At 41.8% G+C, this 16,073-nt stretch overlaps 1 protein-coding gene across 1 annotated transcript in view; it reads left to right on the top strand.

Annotated features, from left to right (window-relative positions):
- The window catches only part of CDX1 (caudal type homeobox 1), a 32,430-nt gene extending 16,827 nt beyond the window's left edge, over positions 1-15,603 (top strand). The window contains exons 3-4 of the mRNA XM_075856175.1: positions 12,619-12,764; positions 13,512-15,603. Coding sequence (XP_075712290.1) covers positions 12,619-12,764; positions 13,512-13,724 — 359 coding nt within the window. The 3' untranslated portion in view covers positions 13,725-15,603. The remainder of the gene's footprint in view (positions 1-12,618; positions 12,765-13,511) is intronic.
- The last annotated feature ends 470 nt before the right edge of the window (positions 15,604-16,073 follow it).

Here is a 16,073-nt window from a genome sequence, read left to right as displayed (position 1 = left end):
TGGCTTAACAGGTTATGGTTGGTTATGGCTACCACCATGAAATAGATTGAGGATTTCACAAGCTTCTTTAACACCTTTTACCAACTCTCCCCTTTGTACCATCCTCCCTTCTCCAGGCTCCTGCCATCTTCCAACAATAGTACTACCCCCTTAAACGCTATCCCCAGAGTGGAAGCGCCCACCTCACCCCCAAAGTATCCCCTACGATTTCCCTGCCGATTGGTGGATTCACAGGTGAACGTACAGGTCCTGAGTAGAGATGAGCGAACTTATCAAAAGTTCGGTTCGGCTAGTTCGCCGAATTTCACAAAAAAGTTCGGTTCGGACCGAACTAGTTCTGACCGAACCTGTCACTTACGTGCACCGAGCATAGTACTGTCCAGGGTGCTGATAGAGTTAATGGGCTGCACTAACTCTTTCAGCAACCTTCACAGTACATGCTCGGCGCGCGGAAAATACCATTTAAATGTAATAAAAAAATAAAAATTATACGTTCGTACTTACTTTCCTCCTGTCCGGCCTCCAGCGATGACGTTTCATCCCTTTCGCCGCTGCAGCCAATCACAGGCTGTAGTGGCGGTCACGCACGTCAGGATGACGCTTCATCCCACGTGACCGCCTCTGCAGCCAATCACAGGCTGCAGCGGCGACATGAATGAAACGTCATCGCTGGAGGCCGGACAGGAGGAAAGTAAGTATGAACGTATTATTATTATTTTTTGGCATGTATGTATGTTGGCATGTATGTATGTATGTATATCTGTGCATGTATGTTTGCATGTATGTTGGCATGTATGTATATATGTGCATGTTTGTATGTATATTTGCATGTATGTTTGCATGTATGTATTTTTGCATGTATGTTGTCATGTATGTATGTTGTCATGTATGTATATATGTGCATGTGTGTATGTATATTTGTATGTATGTATGTATGTTTGCATGTATGTTTGCATGTTTGTATGTATATTTGCATGTGTGTATATATATATATATGTATGTATGTTGTCATGTATGTATGTATGTATGTTGTCATGTATGTATATATGTGCATGTATGTTGGCATGTATGTATATATGTGCATGTGTGTATGTATGTATATTTGCATGTATGTATGTTGTCATGTATGTATGTATATATGTGCATGTATGTTTGCATGTATGTTGGCATGTATGTATACATGTGCATGTTTGTATGTATATTTGCATGTATATATGTTTGCATGTGTGTATGTATGTTTGCATGTATGTATGTTTGCATGTATGTATGTTGTCATGTATGTTTGTATGTATGTTGTCATGTATGTATGTATATATGTGCATGTATGTATGTTTGCATGTTTTTATTTTTGCATGTATGTTTGCATGTATGTTTATATATATATGTGCATGTTTGTAATTATGTTTGCATGTATTTATGTTTGCATTTATATTTGTGCATGCTTGTATATATGTATTATGTATCTTTGCATGTTTGTTTGTATGTATGTATGTTTTCATGTGTGTGTGTATGCATGTATGTATGATAGTTTGCACGTATATATGTGTGTATGTTTGCATGTATGTATATTTGCATGTATATATGTGCATGCTTGTATATATGTATGTATGTTTGTATATATGTATGTATATTTGTATATATGTATGTATGGCCATGTATGATACTGTCTGCTGGCGCCCTGTATCTAAGTCAACTTCACGGCAGGCTTCTATACATGGTATAACAGTCAGTATCACACATTAAACTGAATCTAAGCCTACGACATGTTTTATTTCATTATTTTTTTTTTTTACAGGTTTGGTGTTTGGACTACGTCGGTTTCGAGGACTACTTAGATGACGTTTTTTTTCTACAATAAAATGGTTAATGAGGGTTGTGTTGGGGGTGCTTTATTTCAATAAAATATTTTATCTATATCTTTGTCTTTTTCTTTTCAAATTTTATTACTACCACTTTAGTAATGGCCGCTGTCTGAGTGACAACATCCATTACTAATGCGGGGCTTAGTGTTAGCCGGTGCAGAGGCTAACACTAACCACCATTATTACCCCGGTACCCAAAATCACCAGGGGTGCCGGGAAGAGCCAGGTACGATCCAGTACCCGACCATCTGTTGTGATGGTCGGGCCCTGGGGCGGCCGCAGGCTGGTATTATGAGGCTGGGAAGGGCCAAAAACAGTGGACCTTCCCACCCTTGTAATGCTAGGCTGCTGCTGCTGTGTTGTATCTGGCTGGTTATAAAAGTGGGGGGGACCCCACGTCATTTTTTTAAATTATTTATTTATTTACATTTTTTTTTTTAAAAAGACATGGGGTTCCACCCAATTTATCATAACCAGCCACATACAACACAGTGTTATTAGCCTGGGAATGGACAAAACCAGTGGCCCTTCCCACCCATGTAATGCCAGACTGCTGCGGCCTTGTATATGGCTGGTTATTAAAAATGTGGGGGACCCGTCTATTGCTAAATTTGTTAAATTCCAAAAAAAAAACGACGTGGGGGTCCCCCCCATTTTTATAACCAGCCCGATACAACACAGCAGCAGCAGCCTAGCATTACAAGGGTGGGAAGGTCCACTGATTTTGGCCCTTCCCAGCCTCATAATACCAGCCTACGGCCGCCCCAGTACCCGACCATCACAACAGATGGTCGGGTACTGGATCGTACCAAGCTCTTCCCGGCACCCCTGGTGGTGGTGGGTACCGGGGTAATAATGGGTGGTTAGTGCTAGCCTCTGCACCGGCTAACACTAAGTACCGCCTTAATAATGGACGCTGTCAATCAGCCAACTGCCATTATCTAGGCACTAATAAAGTTTGAAAAAAAAACACAAAGACAATTCTTTTTTATTGAAATAAGAAATCCCCAACAAAACCCTCGTTAACCATTTTATTAAAATTTGAAAAAACGCAGATCTACGCAGTAGTCCAACGAATCGTAGATGTAGTCCAATCGGTACATCAAAATCTGCAACAACATAAAAAAACAGTTATCAATGTGAACAATACCAATACTTCTACTCACCTACACACATATATACACGCACACACAAACAAACAACCATACACAGACACACACATATATACACAAACACAACAAGATATACACACACACATAAACAGACAAACACACACATATACACGAACTCACACATATACAAACAAAAACACACATATCCAAACACACACACACACAGTTATACACACATACACGAACACATATACACAAACACATATACAAACAAAAACACACATACCCAAACACACATATACACAAACACATATACACAAACACACCCATATATACACACAAACACACACCCATATACACACATATACACATATACAAAAACACACACAAACATCTACACACAAACATATACACAAATACACCCATATATACACAAACATATACACAAAACACATATACACAAACACACCCATATATACACACACACATATAAAAACAAAAACAGACAAAGTCACATACCCAAACACACATATATACACAAACACACACATACACAAACACGGTTTCTTTTAAATGCTGCTGGGGAACCCGCTCGATCCACTATATAAGGCTGCGCTACAGTGCAGCATTTAAAAGAAACAGGATCCTGACCTGTCCATAGAGTTTAAGGCAGCACAGAGTATTTCAGGAGATGAGCGTGCAGATTCAGTGCTGCTGCGAACTCTGCTCTTACCATTACGTAGCTCTCAGTCTGTTACCTCTCCTCCACTCCTGTCCTCCAGAACACCTTCACATGATTGGCAAGTCACCACGTAATGGTAAGAGCAGAGTTCACAGCAGCACAGAGTATTTCAGGAGATGAGCGTGCGGATCTTGTGCGGGGTGGTGACTTGCCAATCATGTGAAGGTGTTATTGAGGACAGGAGTGGAGGAGAGGTAACAGACTGAGCTACGTAATGGTAAGAGCAGAGTTCACAGCAGCACTGAATCTGCACGCTCCTCTCCTGAAATACTCTGTGCTGCTGTGAACTCTGTTCTTACCATTACGTAGCTCAGTCTGTTACATCTCCTCCACTCCTGTCCTCTATAACACGTTCACATGATTGGCAAGTCACCACCACGCACAAGATCCGCACGCTCATCTCCTGAAATACTCTGTGCTGCTGTGAACTCTGCTCTTACCATTACGTGGTGACTTGCCAATCATGTGAAGGTGTTCTTGAGGACAGGAGTGGAGGAGAGATAACAGACTGAGAGCTACGTAATGGTAAGAGCAGAGTTCACAACAGCACTGAATCTGCACGCTCATCTCCTGAAATACTCTGTGCTGCCTTAAACTCTGTGGACAGGTCAGGATTCTGTTTCTTTTAAATGCTGCACTGTAGCGTAGCCTTATATAGTGGATCGAGCAGGTTCCCTAGCAGCATTTAAAAGAAACAGGATCCTGACCTGTCCACAGAGTTTAAGGCAGCACAGATTATTTCAGGAGATGAGCACGGGCAGCCGTTCGTTTTTCCGAGCCGTGCTCCCATCATGCACACGACCGTAAAAACACCCGTTATTGCGGGTCGTAATTACGACCCGCAATAACGGGCTCATAGACTTCTGTTACCCACGGGTACCTTTCCGTTTTCTCACGGGAAGGTGCCCGTGCCGTTAAAAAAATAGAACATGTTCTATTTTTCTATTTTACGGGCCGTGCTGCTATAATTATAATGACAGCACGGTTCGCAAAAGCGGCCGGCTGCCCGTGGCCGGCCGGCCGTGCTCGTAGTTACGAGTCGTAATTACGAGCACGGCCCGTAAAATAAAAAAATAGAACATGTTCTATCTTTTTAACGGCACGGGCACCTTCCCGTGAGAAAACGGGAAGGTACCCGTGGCTAACAGAAGTCTATGGGCCCGCTATTTCGGGTCGTAATTACGACCCGTGATAACGGGTGTTTTTATGGTCGTGTGCATGAGGCCCCGTAATGACGGGTGGCTACATGTGTGCACCCGTCATTACGGCAGCGTTGCTAGGCGACGTCAGTAAGGGTATGTGCACACACACTAATTACGTCCGTAATTGACGGACGTATTTCGGCCGCAAGTACCGGACCGAACACCCTGCAGGGAGCCGGGCTCCTAGCATCATATTTATATACGATGCTAGGAGTCCCTGCCTCTCCGTGGAACTACTGTCCCGTACTGAAAACATGATTACAGTACGGGACAGTTGTCCTGCAGAGAGGCAGGGACTCCTAGCATCGTACATAAGTATGATGCTAGGAGCCCGGCTCCCTGCACTGTGTTCGGTCCGGTACTTGCGGCCGAAATACGTCCGTCATTTACGGACGTAATTAGTGTGTGTGCACATACACTAAATAGTCACTGTTCAGGGTGCTGAAAGAGTTAACTGATCGGCAGTAACTGTTTCAGTACCCTGGACAGTGACTACCGATCACAGTACCTGTAAAAAAAAAGACGTTCATACTTACTGAGAACTTTCTGCTTCCTCCAGTCCGGTCTCCTGGCCGTTGCCTTGGTGACGCGTCCCTCTCGACATCCGGCCCGACATTCCTTGATGACGATGCAGCCTTGTGAGCGCTGCAGCCAATCACAGGCTGCCGCGGCCTCTGCAGCCAATCACAGGCTGCAGAGGCCTCTGCAGCCAATCACAGGCTGCCGCGTCAGAAAAGGTCGGACTGGAGGAAGAAGAGGGACTCGTCAACAAGACAACGACCGGGTACGTATGAAATGCTTTTTATTTTATTTTTAATCAGCAGCCTCTTTTCTCTATCAGTGATTGATAGAGATAAGTGGCTGCCGATTTGTATAATGTTTTTGACCGGGTTCGGTCAAAACGGGTTCGGCCGAACCCGGTGAAGTTCGGATTCGCTGCGAACCGAACTTTACCGGAAGTTCGGACCGAAACCGGGTTCGGTTGTCCCGGTTCGCTCATCTCTAGTCCTGAGCATTAGTTGTCATGCTCCTCCTGGAAACCTGTATAGGAAATTATGCATCGATCAAAGTGAGTTATTCCTTATACAGGTCCCGACAACCACTGATTTGGACCAGATCCTACATGTAGGCTGCACCCGTGGATCACCCGACCAAGTAGGTGAGACTTTGGAGGTAGACATCTACAGATCAGACAAAAACTGAGTTTTCAGCTTTCTCCTGAAGTATAACTATATTGGATGAGGTGGGTTTCCTCAGCTGCCAGTTGCTATGCCTTCTACCCAGGTAGTCACACCCTTGAATGTAAATAAATGCCTGTGCATGGTCCCAAAATTCTGCATTATGATATGGCTTCCATTCTTCACCTTTTAACCTTGTTCCATTTTTGCAATGTTTATGGAGATGCCCTTAAAAGCTTCACAACATTCATGTAGAAGGTCATGGTTGTCCATACTAACTATGTAAGAGACGTATGTGCATTATTGTTTACTGTCCTGGCCATTTATGGGAATTGTGGGTGACTGTGTGATCATTGGAATACGTCAAACCAAGTGGGGTTGTAATGGTGCAAAATAGTGTAAGTCAGACTGAAAGACCAAGTGGATAATACCAAAAGGTCAAGTTTTCCCTCACAAACAATTTATTTTACTCTCAAATATCACAGCCCGAAACGTTTTGTGCCGTTTTTGTATAGTATATTGAGTCATAAATTAACACAGACGATAAATGAATTGAGTATATAAAAGCAGACGTTTTCTTTGGTATATTGATAAAGGAACTTGATAGGACAGTCCTCTTTACATTTATTAGATTTGTAAGCTGTTATAATACTCGATTAGGAGCCTTCCAAAGTGTAAGTCAGGTGAGTGGAAAATAGGTTGCTGCATAAATCCCTCCCCTATGTGAACCCTCTCAGCCATTCAGCAGTGCTATGTGGAGTCACATGACACACTTCTCTGCAGCCCTGACTCCTTCCAAACCAGTAGAGTCCTATTTCTTGGGAGCCGGGGGCACAGCTCCTTTTTCTGGCCTCCTGATTGGTGGCACTTTGGTGGTGGGGAAAATTTTGGGTCATAATTACACCCAGTAGCTAAGCTGTGATAGGGCATTGTACAGATGGCATAATCTAGTCAAATTAACATTTATTTTAACCATTGGCCTTCAGCTGCCCATGTACATTAGATAAGTCACTCGACTCTGACGATTCTATAGGGCATGGGCAAACTTAACCAAAGCAAATGAGAAAAAGAAAACAAAAATTAATAGAAGAACCTGGGATGACCTTCAATCATGGATAGTATATTTGAATTGTTTTTGAAAAAAAATTCAAGCAAAGTGTAACAAACAGGGCGGTAGATCTTAAGTTATTGATTTCAGCAAATGTAATGATTTAGATATCTAGATACATATGTCTACATAGACTACAGGCCTCAATGTTTAAAAAAGGTAAACTAATATCTGTTGACAGTATAGAAAAATCAATAATTAAGTGCTATACAAACTTTACATGATCCTTTGATCTTAAAGGGTGACAATTAACCCCCTTCGACCTTCAGGTGTCAACGTAAAAAATCCAAGTAGAGCCAAATCTGGTCACTAAGTTGAGAACGTCTTGGATGTAGAATTGTTCCAGATATCAAGATTTTCTGGTTTTCTTAAGGATTTCTTTATACATGTAGGCTTCATATTTGTGTGGGTGCTTCTAGACTTTTTGAGCCCTGAGTATAAAACAGAAATGCCCCTCTCCTCCCCAAAATTGGAGATGGAGAAGTGCAGCGATAGACAGCATATCTGTCAAAATGCTGCCCCCTACAGTCATAGAACGATGCCACCTGATGCACAGGCCTTGTCTCATGGATGATGTACGGTAATGTCAGGAGTGCTCAGTTTGGCTAGTTGAGCATGTTCTTCCAATAGGAGAATGAAATAAGTAGCTGGTGGATAACCGCTGCTTATCTCATGAGGAAATAAAGAAAACAGCACAGGGCTGATTAAAATCTAACCCTTGAGTCCCCCAACAAAGGACAGTTGAGTTTTCCCGATACAAATAAATATCCTTTTAGACGGACCGATATTGGCAATGATCGGTAATTTACGGGGACGAGCAATCGTTACTATGATCATTTGTCCCCATGCATTTGCATTATGTCGGTAGAACATCTCCCTGTATAAACAGGCAAATGTACTGCCGACTAGCGACCATTTTATTGGCCGTATAAAATATCTGATCAGCTGATGAACAAGCGTGATCGGGAATGGGAACGCTTGCTTGCCAGATTATTGGCCTGTGTAGAAGGGCCTTTCGATTGACTGTGGATCCCATCAAAATTATCTGGATTCACTAAGAAACAACTAATTTATATGGCCAACTATACAAAGATTCTGGCCCAATGACATGGCAATGGCTAAAGATTTTAGTAAACACTGTTGGCACACTTTAAGGGGTCATTCCGGGCCAAATCTGAGATTTGAAAGGACTTCTTGTCATGCCCTAGCTCCCCATGTATTATCTCTCTCTGCGGGCCCATTCTCAAACATTCTCCATGCCTTATTTCAGCAGTCTCTGCAGCCTTTTCCAGCGGCTCACGTGCCTGCAAAAGGAGTGAGTCATATGTCAGCCATCCACACAATATGTACTACATACATTACCGAACACGTGGAAGGCTGTTATGTGATATGTTCATTAAAGCCTACTTCAGAAGGAAGGCAGCAGGAGGTATCAAGAATGGGTCGGTGGTAGTGTTTTAAGTCAGGTTTTGAGTCTTGCTAGGAATGACCCTTTATGAAAGGTATTTGATGAACACGGTCTACTCTTAGACCCACTTTAGAGGGGGAAGGAGAGTTATGTAGGGTATAGGGTTAATAAATGATAGGATAACTACGGCTTTATAAAACCCATGAAATATCCAAAACACTGGACCTACATTAGACTGAACACTGTTGTGTTAGGCTTCGTTCACATCTGCACTAGGGTCCCGTTCCGATGTTCCGTCTGAGCTTTCCGTCGGAACGGGGCCCTGACTGACACAAACCAAAGGTTTCCGTTTCCAATACCATTGATTTCAATGGTGACAGATCCGGTGCCAATGGTTTCCGTTTGTCTCTGTTGTTCAAAGGTTCCGCCGTTTTGACGGAATCAATAGCGTAGTCGACTACGCTATTGATTCCGTCAAAATGACGGAACCCTTGCACAACCTTTGGTTTCCGTTTGTGTCAGTCAGGGTCCTGTTCCGACGGAAAGCTCAGGCGGAACGTCAGAACGGGACCCTAGCGCAGATGTGAACGAAGCATTACACTGAAAAATTATTTCTTTGAAGCAGATGGTTCTAATGCAATTGTAATATGATTGTAAAATGTTTACTACTGACTTCTTATGTGTTGGAGATGAAGGTAAAATAATCCTATGCATCGAAGCATCATGAGCAAATGTACACTTTGACATCATATAGTAGTATATTAGGCCAACGTGTACGTAGTAAAGCCATATCTTTGACTGTCAAGCTTAAAATACTATACTATACCTCTAAATGTTATATTGACCACAATCCACTTATGTTTGGCTATATACTTTCGTTTCTTTGGCAGAAGGACAAACAAGGTTTTATATTGGACAATTTTAGAAAAATTAAAACCATATATAGACACGTAAAAGGTACATACAGGCATACAAACTAATTGATCATGCCATGCTTAAAGCGGGTAAATGATCGTCATTTCAAAAAGCATTCTTTTTGCGGGATAGAGGAGACTTCTTTTGCTACAATGAGATTTATTCTTTTACTTAAATTTTTAATTGCAAGATAATACATCAGTTTTGGCCACCAACTGATCACATAAGCCTATAGAGGGGTATACACAGAAGGTGGTACCCATGGCAAAATCAAAATCAACCGCACTTGCCACCCTGATCCTGGCTTGCTGCCACTTGCCTCCCCCAATCCCAAGATCTCACAGTAATTTGATCAAAATTTATTCGTCCTGCATTTATATTTTTTAGGGTATGTTCACACAGGGTGGATATGCTGTGTAAAAGCACACAGCGTACCCATACATCCCAACTTTGAAGTATCACAAAAAGGGGTCATTTTTTTTCTTTTAAACCATACCTCTAATCCCACCCAATCCGCGCCCATACACACCTGGTTCAGCCCACACATTATCATGCTCCCATAGTGCCTCCAACACAGTATAATGCCAAATAGCTGCTCCCACACAGTATAATGCCCTGTTGCTGCCACCATACATTATGATGCCCCCATAGATGCACCCATACAGTATAAAGCCAACATAGATGCCCCCATACAGTATAATGCCCACACAGATTCTCCCATGCAGTATAATGCCCACACAGATGCCCCCATACATTATAATCCCCACACAGATGACCCAATGCAGTATAATGCCCAAACAAATTCCCCATATAGCATAATGCCCCATAGCTACCCCCATACAGCATAATGCCCCCATAGCTGCCCCAAACAGTATAATGCCCCAGTGTGGGCATTATACAGTATAATGCAGTATAGAGTATAATGGCCTCATAGCTGCACTATACAGTATAATGCCCCATGGCAGCCCCATACAGTATAATACCCCCCTAACTGTCCTTATGCAGTATAAAGCTGCCCCTAGTGCCTGTTCACACATATAAAGTGACAGTGTCCTTGTAGATAGTGCCACAGTGCCCATGTAGAAAGTGCCCATGTAGATAGTGCCCCTATATAGTGCTACAGTGTCAATGTTGATAGTGCCACATCCCCTTGAAGATAGCACCACCCCACTGTAGATAGCGCTACCCCCCATTCCTGTAGATAGCGCCATTGGGACTCCCTCTAGGAGCGGAATCCCCAGCCAGAGCATAGGCCGGGGATTCCACTCTTAGAGGAACCCCCGATGTCACTGTACATATATGGACAGTGACATCAGTGGCTACTCCTTGAGCGGAATCCTCGTTGCCGACTCTGGCCAGGGATTTCGCTCCAGGAGGAGCCCCTGATGTCAATGTCCATATATGGACAGTGACCTCAGGGGTTTCCTCTAAGAGCAGAACCCACGGCCAGATCATCGGCAACGAGGATTCCGCACAATCAGTAGCCACTGACGTCACTGTCCATATATGGACAGTGATATCAAGGGCTTCCCCGAGCACATCACTTAAAGTAGCGCTGTGCCAAGGGAGTCCTTGGCGAGCAGAGGAGCTCCCTCTGCTCCTCCGCTCTGAACTAATTCTGAAACAGGGAGCTGATGGTTCCCTGCTTCAGTATTGGGTTCAACTGTATCTGCGTCTTGAGGATACAGATATAGTTGACAGCGGGACAAACCCCCGGCCGCTCAGGACAGCGGGTCACTGCCCAGAATCCGGGACTGTCCCGCTGAATCTGGGATGGTTGGGAGGTATGGCGTACCCGTCCTGGACGCTGCAGGGAAATTCTGCCAAAAACGGTACCAAATTGTGGGGCAGTTTTTCATCCGGAATGTCCTCTAAGGAAAACTGCACATAGAGAAAAAATTATATACGTACCCTAGCCATGGCGACGTGTCTCTCTGATGTCCTGCAGCCTGTGATTTGCTGCAGCAGTCACATGGGATAAAACGTCATCCCCGGAGGCAGGGCTGGACGCAGATTTTTTTTTTCTGAGTTGCAATTTTTGCGGTGGAATCGCAGTTTTTTCCTCAGCAAAAATCACATCTGCATTTTTTTAATCTGCAGCATAAATTGACTAAAAAAAAACGCATTGCAGGTCAATTTATCGCTGCTTTTCCGTTGCGGGTTTTCCTCATTGAATTCAATAGGGAGTTTACCTTTTTAGTCAATTTATGCTGCGGATTAAAAAACGCACCGCAGTATTTGGGTGAGATTTGTTCAAATCGTATTCATTCTGCTGCTACTGTATTATGCTGTGCATTTTCCCGCAATAAAAACAGTTGCGGAAAATCCGCACTATTTACGCTACGTGTGAACACGACCTTATATTTTACATTTTGATGAATAATTCTAACCAACAATTATTCTTGTTTTCATTACCAAATCTATTATTATAATATTATTATTGTTTTTAGATGTATTGGATTTTAAAGAATTTGTCTGGCTTAGGCTTTGTTCACATCTGTGTCAGGACCCAGTTCATGGGTTACGCCTGACCTTTCCGTCAGGGGAACCTATGAATGGAATTGAAATGGAAACAAACGGAAACCATAGGTTTTCGTTTGCATCACCATTGATTTCAAAGATAATGGATCCGGTGCAAATGGTTTCCGTTTGTCACCGTTGTGTAAGGTTTCCATTGTTTTGACAGAATGAATAGCGCAGTCGGCTACGGTATTGATTCTGTCAAAACAATGGAATCCTTACACAACGGTGACAAATGGGAAACATTTGCACCAGATCCGTCACCATTGAAATCAATGGTAATGCAAACGAAAACCTATGGTTTCTGTTTGGATTCCGTTCATGGGTTCCCGTGACGGAAAGGTCAGAGGGAACCCATGAACAGAGACCCGACGCAAATGTGAACGAAGTCTTAGAAAACCCATTTTTATTATCCCATTAAGCATTATGAGTTAATAGAGGGAAATGTCCCTAGCTTATTTTCTAACATAAAGGATTGTAAAAAGTAGACAACCTCTAAGTACTGTATATTTTTGGTCGAAGTTTTAGATATTTAGATATTTTATTACATGTCTCTGTTATTCTCTTCTAGGTAAGACAAGAACAAAAGACAAATACCGTGTTGTATACACAGATCATCAGCGTCTTGAGTTGGAGAAAGAATTTCACTACAGTCGCTACATTACAATACGCAGGAAGGCAGAGTTGGCAGCCACATTGTCACTAACGGAGCGACAGGTAAATAATTTTTACCATAGCCTTTATAAAGAGCATTTTGCAACCCATCCAGTGATCTGAGCCCCAACTGCAATACAGGCTGTGTACACTTTTGAAGGCAAACTTTGTTTCAATTGTCTTTGAAAAACTTTAGAATTGTTTAAAAAAAAAAAAAGTTAACTTTTTAAGCTAAATCTTCTATGTATCCTGTATACATATAGTAGGTATCTTGCCATCAAAGCAAAATCCGTCAGGTCAGCAGGACTGATGGCTTCGGTGAATGCTGGTCCTGTGTGTCAATGACACGCAGGATCCAGAGGTGATCGATCACATCTAAATTCTTAAACTTAGATTTGAATGATAACCGCTTACGATAACTGTTTACTTCCAGTGAATACAATTCGGTCATAGTCATGTGATGGACACACTGGTGCTGGGATTGGATTGTTACAGTATGTGTATCAGATTTGTGACTTCTAACAATCCCAGCACCTGTGTATCCATCAAATGACCATGGAAAGAATTGTATCCACTAGAATAATAAATGTTCCGACTGAATAACAGCAAGCAGAGATCTTGGAAACCACAAGGAATTAATACGGAAAGTATATCGGAAAATTGTATAACTTTTAATTATACAAAAAATAACATTAATTTGGTGAAACTGGACAACCCCTTGGGTAAGGGCAATTTAATGCCAGTGGTTATGATCTTTGTACTTTATATCTGTATTGTACTGACCTTCTGAATATGTGTCTTATTCTGCAGGTAAAAATCTGGTTCCAAAATCGAAGGGCGAAAGAAAGAAAAGTAAACAAGAAAAAGATGCAGCAACAGAGTCAACAGGCCACCACCACCACACCTACACCCCCCACTGTTGGCACCACTGCAGGGATGGGAGGCATTTGCAGTAGTAGTAGTAGCAACAGTAATATGGTATCACCAACAGCACTGACTATTAAAGAAGAATATCTCTCATGAAGTCTTCAGAACTTCAGGCATCAGAACTACAGAAATGGGCCCCTCTCTACCTGTGATCCATACAAATAATACATAAATGGGCCCCACACATTTTGGTGCCAGAACTTTGGCCCTTTTATAAAGAACTGGTGACATTAATTCCTCCACAACAAGAAGACGCAGTGATCTGTGCCTGCAATAAGACTATATCTGACATATGTTTGTATATTTGACATAACTGACATAACTGTATATTTAAAGAGGAAGGAATGTGTAATCTACGTCAGGATTTTTTTATCATGTACATTTGTTTTTGTTTTTCTAGTTTTCGCAATGATCTTTTTTTATTGTAAAATTTCTTCGATTTCTTCTTTCTCTAAAGCCTGAAAAAAGATGTGATAAAAATCACGTGGCCATATTGTTCAGAACAGGTTCTTTTTCTATAAATTAAAGGTCATTGTCCTCACAATTGCCTATAATACGCATAATATGTATGTTTAAATATTGATTAAATTCCTTGTTACTATTTTATGCAGGCAAAAGTTTGCACAAAAGGTATTCGGTCTTTGTTTTAGTATTAGAATAAAAGTAATTTAATGGTAGAAATTGACTTTTCCACTCACCTGTAATGGATTGTCAATTTTTGATATGTTGCAAACAGGGGCTGGTGGGGCATTTGCCCGGGCTAGGTGTCTAGCTACGACTCTAGATGGAGCTAGCCCCATTTATCTTCTTCGAACTTGGATCTACTTGGCCCTCTGCCACTAGGTAACATCAGAGATATTTTTTATTTGGAATGTAGTGTGAACCAGCAAACTGAGGTAGGACCCAAATAGGGTTTTTTTTTTTCTGGGAGGGGGTGGTAGTCCTATAGATGTGACAGAAAACACAAAAATATTCATCTTACACTGTGCATGGGCAGATAGTTGCATTATTTTCTTTCTTATTTTGTCTGTCTAACAAATTCTAGACTATTTTTAGTAGAACGTCTCTACTATATTCGAGAATCTGCTACCTTAAAGGCTAAGGGGCCTTTTACACAGGGTGATTATTGTGTAAGAGTTCGCTATATCAACTAAAAGATTGCACTCATGTGCAGCGATGGCACGATCAGCATTAAACATCTCGTTTTTCGTTGATCTAATCCTTTATGATTACCTAAAATTTATTGTTTGTCTACGGTACACCCCCTCGTGTAAACAGGCATCTGCTAGTGGCTGGCAGGCGTGCCATGAGGTGTGGAAATGTTGACTGAGGCGTGGTGAATGCGGAAAAGATCAAGGGCAAGCGATCACAAAAGAAATCGAAATTCAGAAAAAACACAATTATTGTTAGGTAGAAATGTATGACATTCAAATTCTAACAACCAGCTATATCATCGGTTGGCAGTCGTTTTTACTAATTTATCTTTGCGTGTAAAAAAAAACGAATTCATACCCAAGCATTATGCTAGACATAGGACCCAATTTAAAGATAGGATCCAATTAAAGAGGTGGAACTAGAGAATGGAACCACCAATAGTTTGTAGTGTTTGTATGGCTAAGAAAAACATTGTCTAGTAGGGCATTCTGAGTTAGTACAGTAGCGTAACCAAGATCAGTTAGTTAAAGAGGATAGAGGCTACAAAGAACGTCTCTCTATCTCTGGAGGACCCAGCATGTCCGTGCAGTACATGGACAGCCCATGCGGTGGTGCTGTAGGGAAATTTAACACTTGCTTCCTCTGCAGATTATAGCTGATCAGCGTGATCGGCCTAAAACTGGGGCACCCTAAAAAAAAGGATTGTCCAAAGCCGGAAAATTTCTCTAAGTGCATGCTGATAAAGATATCATTATGCAACACTGAAAAAAGTACAAGGACCACTGGACCTGGAAACATAGTGTAATGAAAAAATAACAAAAACCTGTATAATGATGTTTTACTTTTCTCATTCTAATGTAGACATTGATTGCAAGTTATTAAAAATGCAATATAAACATCACCAAGATTTTCCTTCCTGTCTTCTATGGTATTTCTGTTTACAGTTTGGACTCATGAATGGTGCCATACAGCAGTATAACATATTTTGGACGTTTCAAAGCCTACTGTGATATGCTGCGGATTTTCCATAAGAAAAATCTGCAGCATATATGCTACGTGTGAACATACCCTTGTGGAAAAGTGGCGTAGTTGCCCATAGCAACCAAACTAATTTCAGCTTTTATTTTCCAAAGGACCTCAGGAAAATCAGAGATGGAATCTAATTTGTTTGAACGGGCAACTACTCCACTATTCTTAACAGTACTTTTGATAAAAATCCCCCAATGGGTTTGAAAATAACCAACCTCTATGGGCTCCACTTTTTTCCCCCACATTTAAAAGCATTCTAAA

This window comes from Rhinoderma darwinii, chromosome 3 (assembly GCF_050947455.1).
Source record: "Rhinoderma darwinii isolate aRhiDar2 chromosome 3, aRhiDar2.hap1, whole genome shotgun sequence".
In the NCBI taxonomy this organism is placed as follows: domain Eukaryota; kingdom Metazoa; phylum Chordata; class Amphibia; order Anura; family Rhinodermatidae; genus Rhinoderma; species Rhinoderma darwinii.
The sequence above is the reverse complement of the archived record's forward strand: the minus strand, read 5'-3'. Positions and strand labels throughout refer to the sequence as shown.